Source organism: Ailuropoda melanoleuca, chromosome 1, assembly GCF_002007445.2.
Source record: "Ailuropoda melanoleuca isolate Jingjing chromosome 1, ASM200744v2, whole genome shotgun sequence".
In the NCBI taxonomy this organism is placed as follows: domain Eukaryota; kingdom Metazoa; phylum Chordata; class Mammalia; order Carnivora; family Ursidae; genus Ailuropoda; species Ailuropoda melanoleuca.
This window is the reverse complement of record NC_048218.1, coordinates 101,802,838-101,826,019: the sequence shown is the minus strand read 5'-3', so window position 1 is coordinate 101,826,019 and position 23,182 is coordinate 101,802,838. Positions and strand designations below refer to the sequence as shown.

The 23,182-nt window shown below is 35.3% G+C and overlaps 1 protein-coding gene across 2 annotated transcripts in view; it reads left to right on the top strand.

Annotated features, from left to right (window-relative positions):
• The window catches only part of MLF1 (myeloid leukemia factor 1), a 31,379-nt gene extending 9,889 nt beyond the window's left edge, over positions 1-21,490 (top strand). The window contains exons 2-8 of one of the 2 annotated variants that reach the window (XM_019799227.2): positions 7,745-7,892; positions 10,500-10,541; positions 14,277-14,360; positions 15,473-15,601; positions 17,309-17,468; positions 19,300-19,438; positions 21,192-21,490. In XM_019799227.2, coding sequence (XP_019654786.1) covers positions 7,745-7,892; positions 10,500-10,541; positions 14,277-14,360; positions 15,473-15,601; positions 17,309-17,468; positions 19,300-19,438; positions 21,192-21,294 — 805 coding nt within the window. In that variant the 3' untranslated portion in view covers positions 21,295-21,490. The remainder of the gene's footprint in view (positions 1-7,744; positions 7,893-10,499; positions 10,542-14,276; positions 14,361-15,472; positions 15,602-17,308; positions 17,469-19,299; positions 19,439-21,191) is intronic. The other variant, XM_011224420.3, reaches the window with a different exon arrangement.
• The last annotated feature ends 1,692 nt before the right edge of the window (positions 21,491-23,182 follow it).

The window sequence follows — 23,182 nt, the reverse complement described above, 5'->3', positions numbered from 1 at the left end:
GAGCCGAAGGCAGACGCTTAAGGACTGCGCTACCCAGGCGCCCCGAAAAAAATTTTTTTAAACTTAAAATTCAGTAACATCCAACATTTGGTAATTAGTACCTTATTTTATAAGGTATCAAGGTACTTTACATTTTCAAAAGTGTGTTTTGGGAATACGTAATACATGCTTATGGCAAAAACAAAAGGTACAGAAGGGTATATGGTTATAAAAGACTCCCTTTCCACAACAATGTAAGTATACTTTAAACTGTGCATTTAAAAATTCTTAAGATGGGGGGCACCTGGGGGGCACAACGGTTAAGTGTCTGCCTTTGGCTCAGGGCGTGATCCCAGCGTTCTGGGATCAAGCCCCACATCAGGCTCCTCTGCTGTGAGCCTGCTTCTTCCTCTCCCACTCCCCCTGCTTGTGTTCCCTCTCTCTCTGGCTGTCTCTATCTCTGTCGAATAAATAAATAAAATCTTTAAAAAAAAGTGCTTAAGATGGGAAAAAAGCTCAGCGATTTATACAATTATGATCTATGTACTTTTCTGTGTGTTCTATACTTCAATAAAATAGGTTATTGAGACCAAAAAAAAAAAAAAAAGACTCCCTCTCACCTTTGGCCCTCAACCATCTAGTTACCCTCCCGAATGCAACCACGGTGACGAGTTTGCTGCATAGCTTCCTAGAGATATGTTCTGTGCATTTATAAGCATATATATATGAATTTTTTACACAAATGGAGGTATACTGTATATCTTGTTAATCCTTCCATGTCATCCCATAAACATCTGCCTTGCTCTTTTAAAGGTGGCATAATATTCCATTTAAATTCTTTTAAAAATGCTGAAAAGTTTTTAATGGCTCTTTTCCTGTCCTTTTTTAGTTATTGTTCCGTCAGTCAGTAAAGAAACATCTGCAGGCTAATTTTGGATAGTGGAGTGAGCGAGAGAGACGTTCATGATTCTCCAGAAGCTTTTAATCTAGCAGAAAAGACGAACAGTATTTTCTGTATGTTATTTTATTATCAATAGTCTTTACTTATGAAGAGGATGGGCTAACACAAATAAGACTATTTTTAACTTGAATTTTTAAAAAATTTCCCCTTTGAAATAATGGTAACCTATGCCTTCTTTTTGAGGGAAAGAAAAGAAAGTAGAAAAGAAAAAAGAAAAGATTACTTAAAAGAAACATGTTAAAATAGTTTGAATAATCAATACTACTTAGAAGTGCTAGAGTGGGATTAAAGTAAATGTATACTTTCCTACTTACATTGGTTCAGTTGTAGAAAACAAAATTTACTGACTTTAGGCAGAAAAGAATTTTTTACAGGGCTTTAAACAGCTTGGAGAATCATTATGATGGCCTAAGAAACAGCCTCTCGATTGCACTTTCAGGAATGACTCCCAAAGCCATGTCAGAGGTCCAGACCACGGAGGGAGCAGTGGTCACTTCCCGCACTAGGAATTGTTGAATTGGGAAGCTGCTGCTACTGCTGGGGGCTCTAAAGTCATGGTGTACCTGTGAGGAGCCATGCCAGCCAAATGGATTTCCCTTGCCTGGCCCCCAATACCCATAAGCTGTAGTGATCACCCTCGGAGTTTTGGCAACACTGCTACAGAAAGACTGTACCTCTGTGTCCATGCTTACCAAATAAGAGAAGTAATAGTACACACACAGACTCTGCCGCACTTCTGCTTTCCAGTTCTCAAATGCCCATAATTGGCAGAACCTAAATCCAGAAACTTTGCTGCAATAGAGTCTAGGAAACTAAATCTTAAGCTTTCTAGTGTCTGCAGTATAGAAAAGCACATTGAGAGGAGTTTGAAATGGATCGAATGTGAAAAACTTTAGAGATGTCGGAGGATAGTGCATTTGTTTTGAACAAACTAACCAGAGATACCAGAAATTAAAATTTTGATTTTAAAATGAAAAAAAAACAAGTTAAGTAAAATTTTCACAAAGACTAAATTAGTAACCTGGGAAACTGAGCCAAGGAATTTCTTCCAATATGTGGGACAAAAATCACAGAAGGTTCAAAGTTCTACAAAGAAGGAACAGATAGAATAGTAAATATACAAAGAAATGTTTTGAGAACAATTTCTAAAACTAGCCAAAGACTGAAATCCTTAGAACACAGATCGGAAAGGGAAATTTGAGAGTTGTCAGGATTTTTTTAAAAGTTCTATACTTGGATGCATGATAATGTAATTGATACATTAAAATATATATATAAAGAAAAGAACCATAGATCTTCCAGAGAGTGTAGATTCTTTAAGATTTTATTTATTTATTTATTTATTTATTTATTTATTTATTTATTTATTTATTTATTTATTTATGAGAGAGAGAGAGAATAAGCACGAGCGCATGAGCAGGGGGAGAGGCAGACTCCTGGCTGAGCAGGGAGCCGGAGGCAGGGCTCGGGCTCAACGCAGGTCTCGATCCCAGGGCCCCGTGATCATGCCCTGAGCTGAAGGCAGATGCTGTATTGACTGAGCCATGAGAGTGTAGATTCTTTAGAAAGAATGAGAACCAGATTGTCATTACTCTTCTCTTAACACTAAGGAAGGAAGATAATGAAGCAATATAGGTCCTCAAAATAGGAGAAATGATCTAGATTTCTATGCCCAGATAAGCCATGTGTAGCATTCTCATGCCATCATAATTCCAAAAATCATTAAGTAAAACCATCATAAGTTGGGAACTGTATGTCTTTAGGAGACAGTAGTTTTTAACATTCTAATGTCACTCACAATTAGAAAATATTTACAAAGCATCTTGGGGTACAAGAAGGAAAGACTGATGAAAGACAGAAGTAACCAGCGCCAGGGGTTTTGGCGGGTTCAGGCCCCAACCAACTGCTTCAAGGCTGAGCATGTCAACATTTTTACACACCAGTTGCCTATCCATGACACTCAGGAAGCTCTGTCAAGCATGAGAAGGAAAATGAACAAAGAAAGAATTTAAAGGAGACATTTATCAGACAATGGAACAATACATTGCTCCAAAGTTAGACATGCTGCGTATTCAAGGAACAGGAATGACCTTTGGGTTTCAGTAATTGGAAGGTTGAGGGACTCCTTGGAGCTTTAATGCAGAAGTGAAGGGAAGGGAAGGGGCATTTGTAAAATAAAGTGAATGCTCCAAGTAAAGGATACAAGTGTAGATGACTACTGGAAGATTTTAACTGCTAAAGGGAAGGAGACAGTAGCTCAGAGAGTTTAAGGAAATGGGGTTGGTGGGGCAGAGAAGTATACTAGATGCCTTACTTTGGTACATTAAGAACAGAAGGTAGTTTTCATTGGTAGGATTTCCTTATAAGTTCTTACTTTTTTTTTTCTTTTAGTAGTCTAAGAAAAGGACCTCAAAAGTCACTTTGAATTATAAGAAGAAATAATGGTTGCAAATCAGGCCATTTAGTGCAGAGACAATGCTGCCATTGAGGTGGATACTTCAGGAGCTGATGCTTTCAAGAACTTTTTTGGCTTATCGTAATGTAGGCTTATGTTCTTTATTACTGTCTTAATCATCAGTCATAGAAATCCCATTCAGTATTCTAGTGCCAGGTTAATCACAGGTGTATTTTATAGCATTTCAATCTTCTAAGACTTTTATGCAGACTAGGAAGAACAATTGGGATGCTTTAAATGTGATTTTAAGAATATGTCTGTAGTAGGTGGAATAATTCCCCTTCTCCCAAAGATGTCCATGTCCTAACCCCAGAATTTTGAATATGTTCATTTACATGACAAGGAGGAATTAAGGTTACAAATGAAATTAAGATTATTAATCACCTTAAAATAAGAGATTAACCTGCATTACCAAGGTAGGCTCAATTTAATCACAGGGGTCCTTTAAATGTGGAAGACTCAGAGAGATTTGAAGATACTATGCTGCTGGCTTTGAAAATGGAAAAAAAAATAGGTCGCAAGCCAAGGAATAGGGGCAGTCTCTAGAAGCTTGAAAAAAGGCAAGGAAGAAACAGATTTCCCCCACAGCCTCCAGAATGAACCCGGCCCTGCCAACGCCTTGATTGTAGCCCAGTGATATCCATTCTGGGCTTCTGACCTCTGAACTATAAAAGTGTAAATTTGTTGTTTTAAATCACTGAATTTATGGCAATTTCTTACATTAGCTAAACTAATATCCAAGTTTTATAATCTTAGTTTTAAAACATATGTCTCATTTCTCTGTCAGACTGTAAGTTCCTCTAGACCACAAATCAGCGTCTGTGCTTGACACACGGTATACATGATACATGTTTACTGAATTTGAATCATTCTGCTTATCAGGTGGTGTCTCCATCATTTTGGGGGAGAGTTGCTTCCTGTTCTTAAAGTCCCTACTCCCCTGGGTCATGCTACATAGAGAAGCAGCTGCATTGCAGTCAATACCTGCAGTTCTGAACCTCTTCCTTAGTGACTTTTGATTGGAGAAGGGGTACTCATTTAAACCAGTTGGTTTTCTCTGGCTCCAGTGTTTTAATACATGAGACTTATATCTTCTAGTCAACAGTTTCATGGGGTTCTTGTGCCTCCGTTTCAACTGTTCTAGAGTAAGATTAGCTGTCTGAGAAACCCCATACTCCTGAGGTTTATAGAAGCTTATATTTTAATTTGTACCATCCCAAACATAGTCTCCAAATTGTTGAAAATCTAAAAACAATTTCCTCACAATGCCAAAACAGACCTACAAACTACTTATTTTTATGGATTTGCATTCATTTCCTTCCCAGTCTTTAGATTAAAAACCAGCAAAATTGAAGACTTAGAATGGGCACAGTTTTAGATGTGTTAATGCACTGTTCCTTGGGATATAATATGTATTAGTAATCTATTGCTGCTGTAATTTAGTAGCTTAAAACATCGAACATTTAATATATAATTTCTGTTGGTTAGAAACCCAGGAGCCGCTTACCTAGGTGGTTGTGATTCAGGGCTTCTTAGGGGGCTGCATCAAGTCATGAGTCAAAGCTGCCGTCATCTCAAGGCTTGACTGATGGAGAATTTACTTCCGAGTTCTTTCACGTGGTTGTTGACTGGTCTCAAAAATCTGCTTCTAAGCTCACTTATGTAGGCCTCACAGGGCTACATCACAGCGTAGCCGCTGCTTGCCCCAGAGCGAGTTATCTTGCTAAGACAATGACCAAGCAGAAGCCACATTCTATTAGAGACAAGTCAGTAAATCCAGCCCATACTTAAGGGAAGGGGATCATTGGGGGCCATCTTAGAGGCTGCCTACCACCCATATAAATTAGTGAGTTCATTAGTTTACCAGAGACTAGATAATCAAGTTTATAATATTCCTAACTGAAATAAAGTTTAATAATATCAAACATTTTGTGAGAAAACCACAAATAAATTTCTTATATTAGAAGATATAAAATAAAAATGGAAGCCTTTTAACTTTCACAGAGTAAATTCAGAAGGTACATTAAAATAACACAATTTACTTTCTTAAACCATACTTCCCTCAGTTTATCTACTTCTAACTTCCTATTCCAATTCGTCCCTTCATTTTAAAAATTGTACTTACCCCTCATCTCCTAAAAACAATTGAAAGCAGCTTATAGAAATATGTACAATGTTATAAGAATTGAAATTGAACAAAGATGAAAGGAAAGACGGAGATAGAAAACTTAGTCAGAAATAAAACTACACAAAAGTCATAGTCTGGTGAAAACTGAAGACCTAACAAAAATCCATAGCTATGTGGCTGAATAAGTTGATGTTAAGAAAATGAGAAGGCAAGACCAAGACTAGGAAAAAAATACTTACAAGACTAATATCTGATAAAAGTCTTATGTCTACAATATATAAAGGACTCTTGCAAGTCCATAACAATAAGACAAACAACCTGGTTTTTTAAAATAGGGGGGGGAAATTTAACACCTGTTTTATCAGAGAAGATCTATGAATGACATACAAAATATGAGATACTATTACACCACCACTCAAATGGCTAGAATTAAAAAGACTGACAGTACCAACTATCAGTAAGAATGTAGCACAACTAGAACTCTCAGTTCACATTTTTTATAAAGTTAATCACTCAATCCCACTCCTCGTTATTTTACACAAGAGAAATGAAACTGCATATACGCAAACAACAGATGAATGTTCATAGGAGCTTTATTCTCAATAGCAAAAAACTAGAAACAGTTTTATGATTACATTGTGATATAGTCATATACGTACAATGTACCTAGCAATAAAGCTGAATGAACTAATGATAAATGGACCAATACATTTCTGTATACAAATACTGCAGAATTAAAAAGAAAAGGTTTTTCTGCCTGGGACTACTGAAGGAAGACAGAATTTTTGAGCTTTCTCGTGATGACATAAGAAGATTGGAGTTTAGAATTATAAGTGGGAAGAGTGACATAAGGAGGATGACACTAGGGTGGAGAAGTCTGAAAGGGGGACTGGCTATTAGGGGACTCCAACAGATTATGGGGAAGACTAAGATTGCCTTGGTAAAGTACGCTCCAATGGTGATGTGCCTTAAGTTCTAAGAGTGAGCAATAAGGAATTGACCAGTGGGTGACTTTCCAACTGAAATGAAGCTAAAAAAACACTGTAATAAGGCAGTAAAAATATCACATTCTTGAATGGGACTTGTGGTGAATGGGATAACATCTGATTAAGAACACTGATATTTATACAAATAGAAAAGGGCCTGAAACATGATTATTGTTATATGTATTTTTAAATAAAACACATATCTTTTTTCAATGAGAGATTTTTAATATTATTAATAGAATAATAGGGAGTAGCATTCATATATGAGTTAAGAAGAGAGGTAAGGGAAATTAACATTCAACATATTCTATGGACCACATACTATGCTTTGTGCCTTCAGATTACGTGCTTTAATCTCAACACCAGGAATGTGCAATATTATCCTCATTTTACAGCTGTGGAAACTTAGGTTCAGGGAGAAAGGCTTGGGTTCTAATTAATTCAGGTACTTCATATACAGAAGGGATACTATTCCTCAAAGTTTGGTGAAGAGACTACTTCAAATAAGGTCACCAGGGATGCATGTCCACAAATCACACCCAGAACTAGTAAATTCAACTGGAATATTGTTGGGAGACAGAAATCTGCATTTCTAACCTGCTCATTGGTTACTTGGTAATTTCAAAAAAAGTTTGAGAACAGCTATCTAAAGACTTAGGAGATATTTTTACTATGTGGTGATTTCTGATACGAAGAGTTCCTAGAAACAAAAGCCTCATAAAGGTGATCTATAGCTTTATTTTTGACTATTACAATAATGTATATTTACAGTATTCATAACATAGCTATAGTTCTCAGTGCTCATATTTCATAAACAAGAGTTAAAAACTAAATAAGCCAGCATTCTTTATTGGTTCTTACTAGAATTTATATTTTTGGCTGCCTAAATGAGCTCTACCTGGTAGCAGTATTTTTCAGTCCTTTTTTGCCATTTCCCTTAATGCTGGCTTAAGCTACCTGAGATGTGTTACTTTGTATTTGTCATTTTTATACACTAAGGGATAAATAAAGGTGTATTTTTATTATACATAGATTAATTATAGTAGATAGCAAATGGAACAGTTTTTGTATTCATAAGTAATGGGTCTTTGTGAGATAATTCCATTTGCCTAAACTCTTCTTTTGTCTCTTTAACAAGCATATCAACTCAAAATAATTCTTTGTAATATTTAGCTGCCTACTTATTATTAAAATTCCAACACTTACTCTTGGATGATTATATGTCTTTTCAACAGTGATTCTTTTATTGCACACCGAGAAAGTATGCGACAGATGATGAGAAGTTTTTCTGAACCTTTTGGAAGAGACTTGCTCAGCATCTCTGATGGTAGAGGAAGAGCTCATAATCATATGAGACATGATGATGGTGAAAATTCCTTGACTGTAAGTTATTTTAAGTTAGTGAGAAGGTCCTATGGAATTTGAGGAAAATTATTACGGAAGAATATATCTATGATGTTAGGACATGAATAATGCTTATGTTATAGAAATAACTATTATATAAAAAGATGGACCTGTTGGAAAGTTGAATCCTTTAACAATGAATTGTTAGCTTTATGAAATTCCACTGCACTATCAAACTTTAGGACCATAGAGTTATATATTATAAGCCAAACTTAAACCATCATTTTTCATGTGTCTGTAGTTTGTTTTGCATGGATACTTTGGGCCTTCAAAACTTAGATTAACTTTTAGGGGTGCCTGGGTGGCACAGCGGTTAAGCGTCTGCCTTCAGCTCAGGGCGTGATCCCAGCGTTCTGGGATCGAGCCCCGCATCAGGCTCCTCTGCTATGAGCCTGCTTCTTCCTCTCCCACTCCCCCTGCTTGTGTTCCCTCTCTCGCTGGCTGTCTCTATCTCTGTCGAATAAATAAATAAAATCTTAAAAAAAAAAAAAGAAAGAAAAGAAATTGACTGCAGAAGATGGGAAATACTGCTGCTATTTGAAAAGAGCACAGCCAAGAGAACAATAGGCTTTTTTGAGCATGTGAGCAGTTCTAGTCCATTTAAACTTTAATAAAAATTCATAGAAAACCTCTCTCTCTCTCTCTCTCTAGTGAAGCCATAAAGTTTAAAAAAAATTTTTTTTAAGATTTTTGTTATGTATTTGAGGGAGAAAGAGAGTGCATGTATGCGCATGAGTGGGGGGAGGGGAAGAAGGAAAGGGGGAGAGAGAATCCTAAGCAAACACCAGGCCCGGTGCACAGCCTGATGATGGGCTCGATCTCATGACCTTGAGATCATAACCTAAGCTGAAATCAAGAGTCAGAAGCTTAACCAACTGAACCATGCAGGCTCTCTGACATTTGTCATCTTTATCAGCCATTTTATGAAGGAAAACAGACTCCTACAGAAATAGGGGAAGCATCAGCTATGCTATTTTCTTGTTTATATTATTAGCATTTTCTTTAGTTCATGATTTCTTTATGGGCATATTTTTAAACCACTTGTCCATTTTAGGAGGATTAGTTTTGCTTAAAACTAGATAATTTATTTTTTTTTAATTTTTTTTATTTTTTAGATTTTACTTATTCATTTTAGAGATAGAGATTGAGCGGGGGGCGGGGAGGAGTAGAGGGAGGGGCAGAGGGAAAGGGACAAGCACACCCCAGTTTGGGGCTCGATACCATGACCCTGAGATTATGACCTCAATTGAAATCAAGAGTCGGCTGCCCAACTGACTGAGCCACCCAGAGGCCCCTAAAACTAGATAATTTAATCTGTAAATATATTTAATTAAGCAGTTTATAATTCAAGATATGACAGGGGCGCCTGGGTGGCACAGCGGTTGGGCGTCTGCCTTCGGCTCAGGGCGTGATCCCGGCGTTATGGGATTGAGCCCCACATCAGGCTCCTCCACTATGGGCCTGCTTCTTCCTCTCCCACTCCCCCTGCTTGTGTTCCCTCTCTCTCTGGCTGTCTCTATCTCTGTCAAATAAATAAATAAAATCTTTAAAAAAAAAATTAAAAAAAATAATTCAAGGTATGACATGCGACTATCTAACATTTAGAGTGATGGCACCAGAGTCAATCTACAATGTTTTTGATTTCAGTGAAAAGAAATAGAGAAATTATATTGATGCATCCAATACACTTTGGAGATTACTGTTCTAAATATATAGTATAAATATATGTAATCTGATAACATTCATTATAAAATTTAATATAAATACACAGTTTTCTCTATTTTTCAACATAATTTACACAAGAAAATTATCACTGAATGATGGTAAAACTTTATATATACCATTTACCCAAAAAATTAAATTTTACTTTCAGTATTTGAAACTTCCAAGTAATGAAAGTTTTTAATGTGTATATATGTTTGTCTAAAATTTTATTTTTACTTATCTGTATCTACTGAGGAATACAATTTGTGAACTATTAGTTAATTCCATCTATTATACTTAACATTCTTTTGCTTATCAAAGACCCTGCATATTTTTAAATCTGTGTGTGATCCTTTCTGAAGTCTATATTTTTTATTCCATGTATTAATTCTTGGGAGATATTCATTAATTTTTTTGCCCAATATCTCTATTTTTGAAATGTTATTAATGTAAATAATTGCTTATTTGTAATTGGTTATAAGCAAGATTAGCTCATCTTTTAAAAATATGGAATAGTTGAGCAAAGGAAAGATGAGATCTTAGTCATTGTGCCTTATGTTTTAATTAATTTTGTGTGAATTTGCATTTTCTTTGAGAAATGTTTGTCTTGATCTACAGCAAAGACTTTTTCTTTCAACTGCCCTTGGTAAATACTACAGTAGTCACATTTAAAAGTGGTATATGGTCTCCCTGTTTGTCTTCCAGGCTCCTGTCAAGCTCTATGATGAATAATAAGTGGATAGTTTTTAAAATATATTTTGAGGATTTTTTTATTAAGTTTGTTAGCTCTGAACTATGTGATTATATAGTACATTTCTTTGTTTTTCGGGGATTATTATATAATAAATATCATAACCAAAATTAACTGGATTTTTTTTCTAGGCAATGAATTCTCTTGTGCCTTTTGGCAGTTTTGGTGGTATGGTTCGTATCATGAGACACAAACCATTTTAGCAATATTTTCTGACAAATATTTATTTTTTATTAACTCAAGGTGAATTGGCATGCAGTTTCACTTATTTTCAAAATAGCTTTTTAGAATTTGTACTGAAACCTGTTTTATGTATTAGAGTATTCAGGCATGTTTTTTCTGAATTAAGTCACATCAACATATATAAAATCAGTCTTCAGAAAAGAAAAAATACATTTTAACAGATGAATATTCGCTTGATTTACAAAAGGGATTCCCATAGTTTGTTTGAAAGTTTGGACACTTCCGCATGCTTATGATGACTTTCCAAAAGATGCAAAAGCACCAAACTGTACCTAGAGGAGCACATTTGGAGAAGCTCAGATTGTCTGCTTTTTCTAAAAGTTTCTAAAGTTAATTTGTTCGTGCAGCTTTTCCTTTCCCACATCTAAGTATGGCTACTCTACAACCAGCTTTTCTCCCACTTGTGTTTCTTTCTTTTCTGTGATGCTAGTTTCTAATACAGTTAAAAGCAGCCTGGGGAGTAGCAGAGAATAGCATGACTTTGGAACATTTCCTATGGATGCATCTATTCTCTTATGAAAAAGTTTCTTCTTGTATTAGACTTATCTGTCTCCTTAAAGTCTGACATACCTAATATTTGTCCTTTCTCACCAGAGTTTACAGTGGGACAAATTGACAAATTAAAAAAGCAGTTACAGCACAGAGTTATGAGTAAAATGATCAGGAAGTTTAGCATGCTATGAAAGCACAGATAGGAAAAAAACCCGGTTACCCAGACCTTTTGGTGGTAGGGTGGTGGTGTGGAGGTTAATCAGAGAAGATTTCTGGGACCTTAAGGTTGAATAGGAGTTAGCAAGGGAAAGCAGGGAGAGGAGAAAAAGAGTGTTCAACACAGAAGAGATAGCATGTGCCAAGAGCTGGTGGCTCAGGAGCTCAAAGATGTTTAGGATCACTTGGCCCTGGAGCATAAGTTGGAGAGCAGATAAAGATAGGATGGTAACCAGGGACTTCTTTTGATCCTGGTAAGGACTGTGGACATTATCTTAAGAACAGGGGAATCAGGGGCGCCTGGGCGGCACAGCGGTTAGGCGTCTGCCTTCGGCTCAGGGCGTGATCCCGGCGTTGTGGGATCGAGCCCCACATCAGGCTCCTCTGCTGTGAGCCTGCTTCTTCCTCTCCCACTCCCCCTGCTTGTGTTCCCTCTCTCGCTGGCTGTCTCTGTCTCTGTCGGATAAATAAATAAAATCTTTAAAAAAAAAAAAAAAAAGAACAGGGGAATCAGTTGATGAAGTTTCAGCATAATGGTAATAGAGGCAGATTCTCATTTTTGAAAGATTATTGTGCCTTCAGTGGAAGGACAGATTAGAAGGGAACGCTAGTTGAGGCAGGGAGGCCAGGAGGCTGTTGGGGTGTTCTGGGAAATTTAGTAATGGGTTCTACTAGGGCAATGGCTGCAGTGTCTCATTTGAGAGTTAAAGAGGTGAAATGGGTAAAACTCGGGGATTTACTGGGTTGAAAGGACAGTAAAGAGGGAAAAGGAAAGTACTGCGCCCATTTTTTGGCATGAGGAATTAGCTAGATGGGAATGCCACTGAGCTAAGGAATGGCGCATTCATACAGTACAGATATGAGAGCAGGGGTGGTCAAAGGATCATTTCAGTTTGGGGTGTTGGGCATTTGAGGCATCTGTAGTATGTCCAGGTGGATTTATCTGGTGAACAATTGAATATATGGGTTTGAGCCAAGCTAGAGATAATTTGTTCATTCATTCAGCAAATGTTTATTGAGCCCTCCTTATATGCCAGGGAATTACTTTAAAAGTATTGAGGTTATAATAATGAATAAGACAGAGAAGATAGCCCTGCCTTCACAAAGATGATTTCTATGGAGTGGGAAGACAGGCAATAAAAAGCAAAATAATTTCAGATAAAGTACTTCAAAGTGCTCTGAAGGAGATGAAGCAGGGTAATGATATAATGACAGACGGGAGGTGAAGCAGAGATTACTTTTATAGGTGGCCCTTCTAAGGAGGTGTTACTGGAATAATGAGAAGAAACTATGCTGAGAGTCAGGATAAAAACGTTCAGGCAGAGAGAAGAGCATGTGTACAAAGTTCCCAAAGTCTTTAGGAGCCCACTGGAATCTTAGCTCTAATTTGTTCCCACACTTTTGTCACTCCAAGGTTTTGGGCCAAGTACAGGTACATTTTGGATGGTGATTTGACAGTGAATTGAGAAAAGGGCAGAATATACCCAAACATCTGATCTTTTCTTCCTTCTCCTCTGATTTGGGTTAGCCTTTCCAACTCAGGAATTCTATCTCTTATATAGCCCTGATTTCTCAACCTGGTGTTGAAACAAAGTATTCAGAATGTTTCCTGAATTGTGTTGAATCTCTGAAATGCAGATTAATTCTACTGCAGTCCTTTGTGTACCCAAAGATATATCAGTATCTCCTAAATGTGCCTTTGTTGTTCCCTATGGTGTTAAGTGCAGGTTTTAAAGAAGAATTTGGTTTTCTCATCTGTTTCCCATTGTTACAAGTAATAAAAACCCATTGGAAGGCAGAGACGTAGACAGGCCTTTGATAATTCTTTATTGAGTCCCAGCTTGGCTTATAGTAAAAGAATCTCTAGAGGGGCTGAAATACTGGCATTGAACTACAGTGTCTTACAGGATTAAAAGACTCCTGTTTGAGTGGAGGAGTTCCTTGAATCAAATGCTCCTTCTGTTTTATAGTAGTAAACAATGTATCAGGTGGCACACTAAAATGTGTGCTTCTCTTTTTAATTTCTCGTGACTGTTCTAATGGTAAAACTTAAAAGATTTTTCGAGAGCAGAGCCGCTCAGCCCCTGACACCATTGCCATGTTAGGCTAGATAATTCTTATTCTAGGGGGGCTGTCCTATTTTTTGTAGGATTTTAGCAGCGTCTCTGACGTTTACTCACTAAATGACAGTCATACCCCCTTCCTCAGTTGTGACACACAAAAATGAATATAATTATTAATGAATGTCCCCTGGGAGTCAAAATCAATCTTTACTAAGAAACCACAGTTCTAGAGGAATTAACTATTCTTCTAAAGAAGCATATGCCATGCCTACAGGGAATGTTCTATTGAGCCTTCCACGGTAGGCAGCAAATTCCAGGTCTACGAGTAGAGTGAATTAGCCTCTGTTACTTGGATCCTCTTATGTAAAGGAGAGCTGGAGACCTCAGAGGCAGTTTCTATCAGCTGTGTTGTACTGGTGGAAGTAACATTGGTATCTTATACCCAAGTTTTATCGATTTGCATGGTGAGATATTGAGAGGGAAGAAGGAAAAACTTGAAAACTATTCTATGCTAGAATTGTCCCAGCCCAGAATACACCACTCAGTACTTAAATATTAACTGAATTGTGTTTTGAGAAAGTTGATAAATGTGTTTATATGTTCATGCATGTATGTATGTGTATATATACACATGTATGTATGCATGTGTTTATAGTGTTGCAACTCCCTAATCATTTATATGTTGGCTGCTTGAGATTTTGTATGTGCTTCCATTTTTTCTTTAACAAATCGCTTTTTTGTATAGTTCTTAAATTATCTTTGCCTGGTCAATTGCTGCATGAGCTCCCACTGAGTAAATCAAGAAAAAAAATTTTTTCAGCTGTTTTGGGAAGGTTTATTTGCTGCTTTTGTGTTGTACTGATAGTTAATAACATACTTCCTAATGTCCTGTAGCGTACAGATGTCAACCCTTTTCAGGCAATGGACCGAATGATGTTAAATATGCGAAACAGTATGCAGGAAATACAAAGAAACTTTGTAAGTACTAAAAAATTGATGAGAACATTATTTTCAGTTATTGGTACCCTATATTATAGTGGCTTTCAACTTTTTTAATCGTGGTCCACAGTGGCTGAAAAATGTAGCTTAACAGTATGACCTCTAGTACACAATACTTGTGTACTGTAAAAATAAACCTGAAACAGAAGTTTTGTGAGAAAATGATCATATTATTTACAGTGTGTGCTCTTATTTTTTATTTTAGTTCATATTTTAAAAATCCTGGTCAGAACCCACCAAATTGATTTCACAACCTACGAGTTTGAAAAAGCTTTAATTAACTTTCAAAATTAAAAAAAACACAACAACCTCAAAAACATTTATCCTGCTGAAAATCACTATTGTAAATGAACATTTTATATATGAATTTAGACTTTTTAGTTATTTTTAGCTTGTCTACTTAAAAGGATTTGTAACATTTAGGAAATCAAGTTTTAGTGTTTTCTTTAAAAAAGCTGAAGACAGAAATTTCAGGAATGATGTTTAGGCATTGGATTAGATCCATAAAGTCCAAATAGTCATAAACTAGTGCTAATACTCTTTTCTACTCATAATATTAACATCAAAAAATTAACTTGATTCAATATGAAGAAGACTCATATTATTTTAGTCATCCAGTTTAGAATCTAAGGATCATTTCAGAATGTCCAAATCATTCTTAATGGCATTATTAATGATTTTCATAATCTAACAATCTGGTACCCACAGGAGGTATAAAACTTCTTGGTGTATGGCTAATTAGCTCAGCATTGGCAAAATTGCACACAGGGGTCAACCACTGACTGTAAAAGCATCATAGGGTTCAGGGCACAGCATCTGTATTTAAATCTGAGCTGCAAGTCTTTGGTCACAAAGACTTAAGGATCTCTGAGTGAGTCACTTCTTACTGTTCCTCACAAGGAGAGTGAGAATTGTAACCTAACATGGAAGGAGATGAGGATCTTCCTGGGGGTGCCATTTGGATTTCCATACTGATAGTATGGTATCCTTAGTAGAACTTTAGCTAGTATTGTTACTTACTTGAATCCTCTGATGTCAATTCTTCGTATTTGACTAAGCTCTCTGGACTTAAAATTTATATTTACCTCTAGGGTCACCTTTCAGTGGATCCAAATGGACATTCATTTAGTTCTTCCTCAGTTATGACTTATTCCAAAGTAGGAGATGAACCACCAAAGGTTTTCCAGGCCTCAACTCAAACCCGTAGGGCTCCAGGAGGAGTAAGTATTTTCTGAGCATTCTTGGAACTTCATAAAGTTGTGGAATGATAGATCACCTATATTGGATTTTAATTATTAAAGCTTGATCTGATACTCTGGGGGTAGAGATGAGGGAAGAAGACACATATCACTGTGAAAAACAATAATGCTAACTGTATTTACTTAGTTTAAGGCATTTTTTTCCTACCCCTAACCCCTACCTCTGGTGCCTTTTTTCATGTAAATATCTATTGATGTTTATTATTACCTTTACATGTTGACCAGGTAAGCAGACACTAAAAGAAGTCTTTGTCTCATGAATAAATGTCTACTTTTACTTTATATCTGAAGTAAATGAGTTTTGTTAACTCCTGAAATACTTCAAGTGTACAGAAAAGATATAGAAAATAATATAATAGATATCCACATTCCTCCCACCCAGTTTAGTCAAATCATAACATTTTTCTCTATCTGCTTTAACTTGTCTCTTGTTTTGTTTTCTTTTTAAGCAAAAATATTAGATGCAGTTAAAGCTTTCAGTGCACTGTTCCCTCCCTGGTTCCTTTTCCCTTTTACTCTCTCCACAAAACAACCATTTTCTTGTATCTGGAACTTATCATTCTCATGTATGTTTTTATAATTTTCTTATGTATGCTTTCATAAAATATATGATAATTATTTTATGGGTTTCTAAACTTCATATAAATGGTTTCATGCTGCGTGTGTACTCTGCAACTTGACTTTGCTCAGTAATATGCTTCTGAGATTTATTCAAGTTGTTATATGCAGCTCTAGTTCTTTATTTTGACTTATATGTATTATCCAAAATATGAATATACAACAGTTTTTAATCTATTTTCCTGTTGATTGATATTTAGGTATTTCTAATTTTTCACTTATCTTTACCCATGTCTTCTTATGCAAATAGTCTAGGAATGGTATTGTTGATTTGTAGGAGGTGGGTGTCTTCATCTTTATGTAAAAATTACTAAGTTACTTTCACATAGTGATTGAAACAGTTGGCTCCCACAAAGTCTGGTATGAGAGTTCCCATTTCCACACTTCCTCATTAGTATTTATAGCAAAAAACCATTAGGTTTGCCTGTTTAGTGGGTATGAATAGTTCATTTTTTAGTTCTTACATATAAAGACATAACTTTTAATGATGCTCTTGCCATAGTGCATTTTCATTTTAACTTGCTAAAAACGACATACATCTTAAATGTAAACAATTCAGTTGTAGACATCCCATAGCAAACCATGCTAATATTAATAGTCATTGGCTATCATGAATAGTCTCATAAACCATAGAGTTGATATGTAGGACCCATGAGATTCAAGCCCATCAACATGACTGCTGAATAATCAGTTGCCCTAGCTTAATAGGGATGTACTCCCAATTATTACACTGTGTTAAGGACAGTGTTGAAGGCACTAAGTTTTATATAATTATTATTTGTTATACTATTTGATTATAACTTAGAAAAAGTTTAAATTGTATTGGTTCTATTTGCCTTAGACATTTTAATTTTAAGCAGTTCTGAAAATATCAGAGAACAATTACCACAATTTTACTGCAAGTTAGTAGTGGAACTGAGTACCCAGTGTTTTTAAAGCTGTATATTTATGGTCTTACCTCTGTAAGTAAACAGGTCCTGAGGAGTTGAGAATTACATCCATTCTCTGTATATTTAAGTAATAACTAATTTTTTTCCTTCATTTTTACAGATAAAGGAAACTAGGAGAGCAATGAGAGATTCTGATAGTGGACTAGAAAAAATGGCTATTGGTCATCATCTTCATGACCGAGCTCATGTCATTAAAAAGTCAAAGAACAACAAGACTGGAGATGAAGAGGTCAATCAAGAGTTCATCAATATGAATGAAAGTAAGTTGTCACAGAAAATAGCATTCTTCCTCTTAAAATAACAGCTGTACTGGTAGAACCCAATGTTTTTTGTAGAAACATTTCATAAGATGTCATTTTGAGGTATTTTGTGAATGATATGTGTAAGGACTACCTTATCAAAATAATAAAATTGTGGTTTCATTGTTTCATAGTACATTTGTTTTTTTATAGTGATTTTTATGTAATGTTATTTTTTTTGTTTTATACTTGGAAAATGGAGGGGCGCCTGGGTGGCACAGCAGTTAAGCATCTGCCTTCGGCTCAGGGCGTGATCCCGGCGTTATGGGATCGAGTCCCATGTCAGGCTCCTCCGCTATGAGCCTGCTTCTTCCTCTCCCACTCCCCCTGCTTGTGTTCCCTCTCTCGCTGGCTGTCTCTATCTCTGTCAAATAAATAAATAAATAAAATCTTTAAAAAAAAATTTAAAAAAATACTTGGAAAATGGAATCTTTTGGATTGCCATTTAATAAGACTTCCAGTAGGCAAAATGAGTTTTTAAATATTTCTGAGGTATATTTGAAAAGTATTATAGAGTATAAAGAAGAAAAGTAAAATTATCCATAATCTCAACCCAAAATAACTACTAATGTTTTAGTGTATTTGTTCCCAGTAGTTTTATGTGTATATAAACACATACACTTTTTCTCAAAATTGATATTTTACTATCTAGTTTATATTGTGCTTATTTTAATTCGCCATTATAATTGTGAAAACAGTCACCTATGATATTATTTTTCAAAAACATTCTAAATGGTTACCTAAAAGTTTTCATGAAGGGGCCATAATTTATTTAAACCATTCTGTATTGTTGGACACTTCAGGTTTTGTATAGATAAGATTTTAATTTCTTGTATTGTTAGATAATATATCATGTATATATCAAGTACGTCTTTCCATTTTCTAGATTTTATATTCATTCTTCAATGCATTTAAGTCCTTCCAGTGTTTTAACTCTTCTCATTGTAGTTTTTGGGTTATATTCATCTCCTACTTTCAATAAGTATTTTGAATGAAAGTGTTTTGTCACTTTAAATTTAAATTTTTTGAATGAAAATGGCTTAAATTATATCATTTTAGAAAAAGAAATTCTCTTATGGTTGGCTTAGAGAAAATAATTCTTATGTAATGAGATAGAAGCTACAACTTCTTAACCTTTCTTTAATTTTAACCTTTGTAGTTTTGTCATAGTTAAATGTACACAGAATACTTCACAGTAATTAACATTTTGAAGAAAAATTTAGTGAGGGAACACATTATTATTATAAAGGCCACCTGATGGAACAAGTATTATCATTTACTGATTGTTGTTGTTATTGAAGTTAGATTACCTACTTCATAACAAATTGACAGTTGAGATGAGTAACCTGTCTTAGGAAATTGACAACAGAAGCTTTCCAGGTAGGCCAAGTTATGTAGGAAAACAGTGAGGTTAATAGGAAGTGCTAGTTACAGGAGAAGTGCCCAAGTACAGAGGAAAAGCATGATTACCAGGAAGATGATCCAGGAAGAAAGACTGTAAGTCAGTGTAATTGGGTCAAAGGGTTCATTGGATAGAATAATATGATATCCAGCAGGTGCATGAAAAACCAGATCGTCAGTAACCAAATTACCAATAGGAATAAAAGAGGAACAAACAAAAAAGGAAATATTACTCTGAATCAAAAACCTTTATATTTGGAACAGTTCCCCACCTCTATCTTGAGGTTAGGCTGATGGAAGCACAAGGCCAGAATCAAGTATGTGGGAGCCAAGGCGGTTACTGACAGTTGATATCTTAATACTTGCCCCTTTATTTTGATATTTAATGTAGGTGATGCTCATGCTTTTGACAATGAGTGGCAAAATGAGATTTTGAAGTACAAACCAGTGGGACAATGGCGCAATGTAGAAAACCCTAGGATGCGAAGTGTTGGTCATGAGAATTCAGGCTGCCGAGAACTTAAAAGAAGGTAAAGGTTATTTCTAAAATAAATTGTGTTTTTTTAAGAAGAATTAGAAGAAAGGTTATGTAACTTTACCTCTGTGTCAGGAAGTTTTGATTAACATCCGTTGTTTGTATCAACAGTATCTTTAGTGAAGGATGTAATGATTTTACCTTATATCTTAGCATTCCACACAAATTTGAATTTGTATCTAAAAACCCATAATATTTTAAGATTGTATGATTAGTAACTCACTAGCAAATTACGCCTCAGAAGATAGGGGCTAAAATCCTTCTAAGGAAAAGTGAAATACTATAATGTAGTTATTCTTATAAAACAGATTTTACTCTGAATATAGTAGGAGTCATACATTTCATGCCAAGTAAAGATACTGGTATCTAGAGATATGATAAGGAGAGAGGGCCTCTATTTGAAAAGCTTAACAAAAATTCCCAGCAAGTCAATGTTAAATGCATTTTTAGATACTTGCATAATATATAACATTATTTGCACCTATATTAGGTATTACAAATTAGATATTTTGGAAGCATTTTTCCAAAACTTTAGCCTCCTTTAGGATTACCATTGGAATAGCTGTGCTGAAACCACACCTTAAAGATTATAGAGATTTTTGTACATTTAGTGTATATTCTAGTATACTCTAGAGTTAAGATTTAATTTGTTTCTCTGGGGAAAAAATGGAAAACAATACCTAGTTCCTATTAAATTTACACTTGAGAGAGAGAGGCCTCATCAGGCCTTAAAACAGAAATCTGTTCTAGGCCATAAGAGAGTGGAGGATTGCTGCGAAAGGTGGAAGGCTTCACAGAATCAGCGGTGGACAAGTGGGTATCAAGTAAATCAGAAGCCTTGAGCAGAATTTTATGTGCTAGCATCTTTTAATATACTTATTTAGGAATTTAAAACTCTAATATTTTCCATAGAAAATTAGCTTCCATATTACTTTCAGACAATATTTGTCTCACTTTGTAAAGTTTATTGATAAAAAAAACTTTATAGTGCTAGGTTTGACTATGAAATCCAGGTCCCTGTTAGAGAAAGCTTTGCTCTTTAAAGATGATCTATAGGGGCGCTTGGGTGGCACAGCGGTTGGGCGTCTGCCTTCGGCTCAGGGCGTGATCCCGGCATTATGGGATCGAGCCCCACATCAGGCTCCTCTGCTATGAGCCTGCTTCTTCCTCTCCCACTCCCCCTGCTTGTGTTCCCTCTCTCGCTGGCTGTCTCTATCTCTGTCGAATAAATAAAAATAAAAATCTTTAAAAAAAAATAAAAAATAAAAAATAAAGATGATCTATAAATCTGTGGCCCTATCAGTGGCATTTTCTATAAACTAACACTGTCCAATTGAACTCTCAGGAATGATTTTCTGTAATAACAAAAATGTTGTGTATCTATACTGTCCATTATGGCAGCCAAGAGCCACATGTGGCTGTTGAACCACATTGAAATATGGCTGATGCAGCTGAGGAACTGAATTTTAAACTTTATTTTATTTTAATTAATTTAAATGTAAATGATGTGGCTAGTGGCTACCATGTTGAATGGCATGGTTAAACAGTTCAATCTAGCTCAGGAAAGCAGCTGTTGCTTTCTTAAATGTTAATGAAATAGTCTCTCATATGTTTTTCAAAGCTATTACGGAAGTTTTAGATAAAACTCTCCATAAGTTGCATTGGTTTTTTGTTAAATCATGTTTGTATTAATTTGTAAACTATTGGCCATTTTAAAATGGTATTAATGTTCATATTCTATTTCTCAGAGAGAAACATCAAAGTCCAGCCATTGAACGTGGAAGGAGATCAAATGTTTTTGTGGACAAACTCAACATCAAAGGATCACCTGTGAAAATCAACAAAAAATAAATAGCCTTGCATTTGATATGTTTAGTTTTGATTGTTTTAACAGAGAAAGTAATGGTGCTGGATTATACACATAAGACCAATCTCTTGTTAAATCAGTACTGTACTTAACTTTCTTCTGATATCTGAATGTTCTTGGATGTGCTAGCTTTATATTGTCCGTACTTTAGGAATAAAACTTTGATTTTCAACAACTTAAGTTGCTAAACATTCTATAAAACTCTTAAAACATACTAATTTTTAAAGCTGATTTTGCTTACCCAATTATCTCCCTATTGGCTATGTATTCTTTTATATATTCAAGATTGAATGTACAGCTAGCTAGGTTTATCATATGTATTAGTTATAAGAAAGTAAAATGTTTAAAAACAGTCTCAGTTTTCACTAACACAATACTACAGTGATGTTAATAAAGGTAAAATTATTTAAATCAGATTTTATGTGTTATATAATAGCCAGCTAGCTTTAAGATTTTAAAAAATAAAGTGAAATTATCCTAGTACTGTTTTATGAGAAATTATTTTGATAAATTACATTAAAATAAATAATTCTGAATTTTAAGGAAAGAGATTTTAAATTGCTAATATATATGAGTTTTATTCTTATTTCTTTACACAGTGTATTCTTTTTTGTTCCATATTACATTCTTAACATTTATCAGACTTTACATTGACCTTTCTCTTTAACTTCTTAAGGTAGCATATTTCCGCTCTCCTTTCCCACAAATAGCTTAATCTGTCTCCACAGTTAACATTCTAAAGTTGGAGTGTCCTTGGAGAAACTCTGCTCAGCCTTTTTGTGACATTTAGAAAAATGCATTTGGTATTCTGTAAACCTGAATGATTGATTGTCTCAAAATTTCTTAGACAGGTGATATGTGTGTTTGAGCAAGATACTTAATAATTCAGTCGTTCCCTTTTATACCATTTAAAAATTCAGCTTTAGCTTTTTTATTCTAGAATTCAAGCATTAATCTGTTTTTAGGAAAAGTTTGAAGTTTATGAGAATATAAAATCTTAACCCTTAAATTTTGTTGTTTCAGAGGGGAAGAAAGAACAGAAAATCCACTATCACTCTATAATCCTAGTATCTTGCTTTCTTCACTTTGGAAATAGAACTCTGTGACTGTGCTTATATTCTCCTAGTTTTCCATGTTACATCCTGTTAATTTTATTAGTGTGTTTCATGCCTGTAATTAGTTACTAGAATAAGATGCATACATGTCTGTTCATTTTTATAACAAAAAGTAATTGAGCATGTATTAATTAAAGATGTTAACATTTTCCTCTTATGCATACTTTAGTATACTAATAACATACTGGGAAGTTGTCATAAAGCATAAATTCTAAATAACACTTCTGCATAAATTTACTTGATAGAGAAAATCCCAATAGAACAGATGTTGTAATTATTTTTTTTCTGCTTAAATCATTACACTGATGATAACTTGAATCATTATATTCAAATATGAAAACACACTTTAATAATTGTATTTAAAACAGTGTAACTTCTACGCATCATATAGCAGTTAGAGCATTTATAGCTATTTTTTCCCTCCCAATTTATCATAGAAAGTAAACAAAAGTTGAATTAAATATATATTTCTTCTTATGACACAGTGCTTCATGTGGGGCCACCCATAAAACTATGTGACATAGATTAAATGTCAATTCTTTATGTTCACATGTTGCTGAAATTGCCTCTTTTCAGAATTATTTTTACTGGGGCGCCTGGGTGGCTCAGTCGTTAAGCGTCTGCCTTCCGCTCAGGGCGTGATCCCAGGGTCCTGACATCTAGCCCCACGTCAGGCTCCCTGGTCTGCTGGGAGCCTGCTTCTTCCTCTCCCACTCCCCCTGCTTGTGTTCCCTCTCTCACTGGCTGTCTCTCTCTC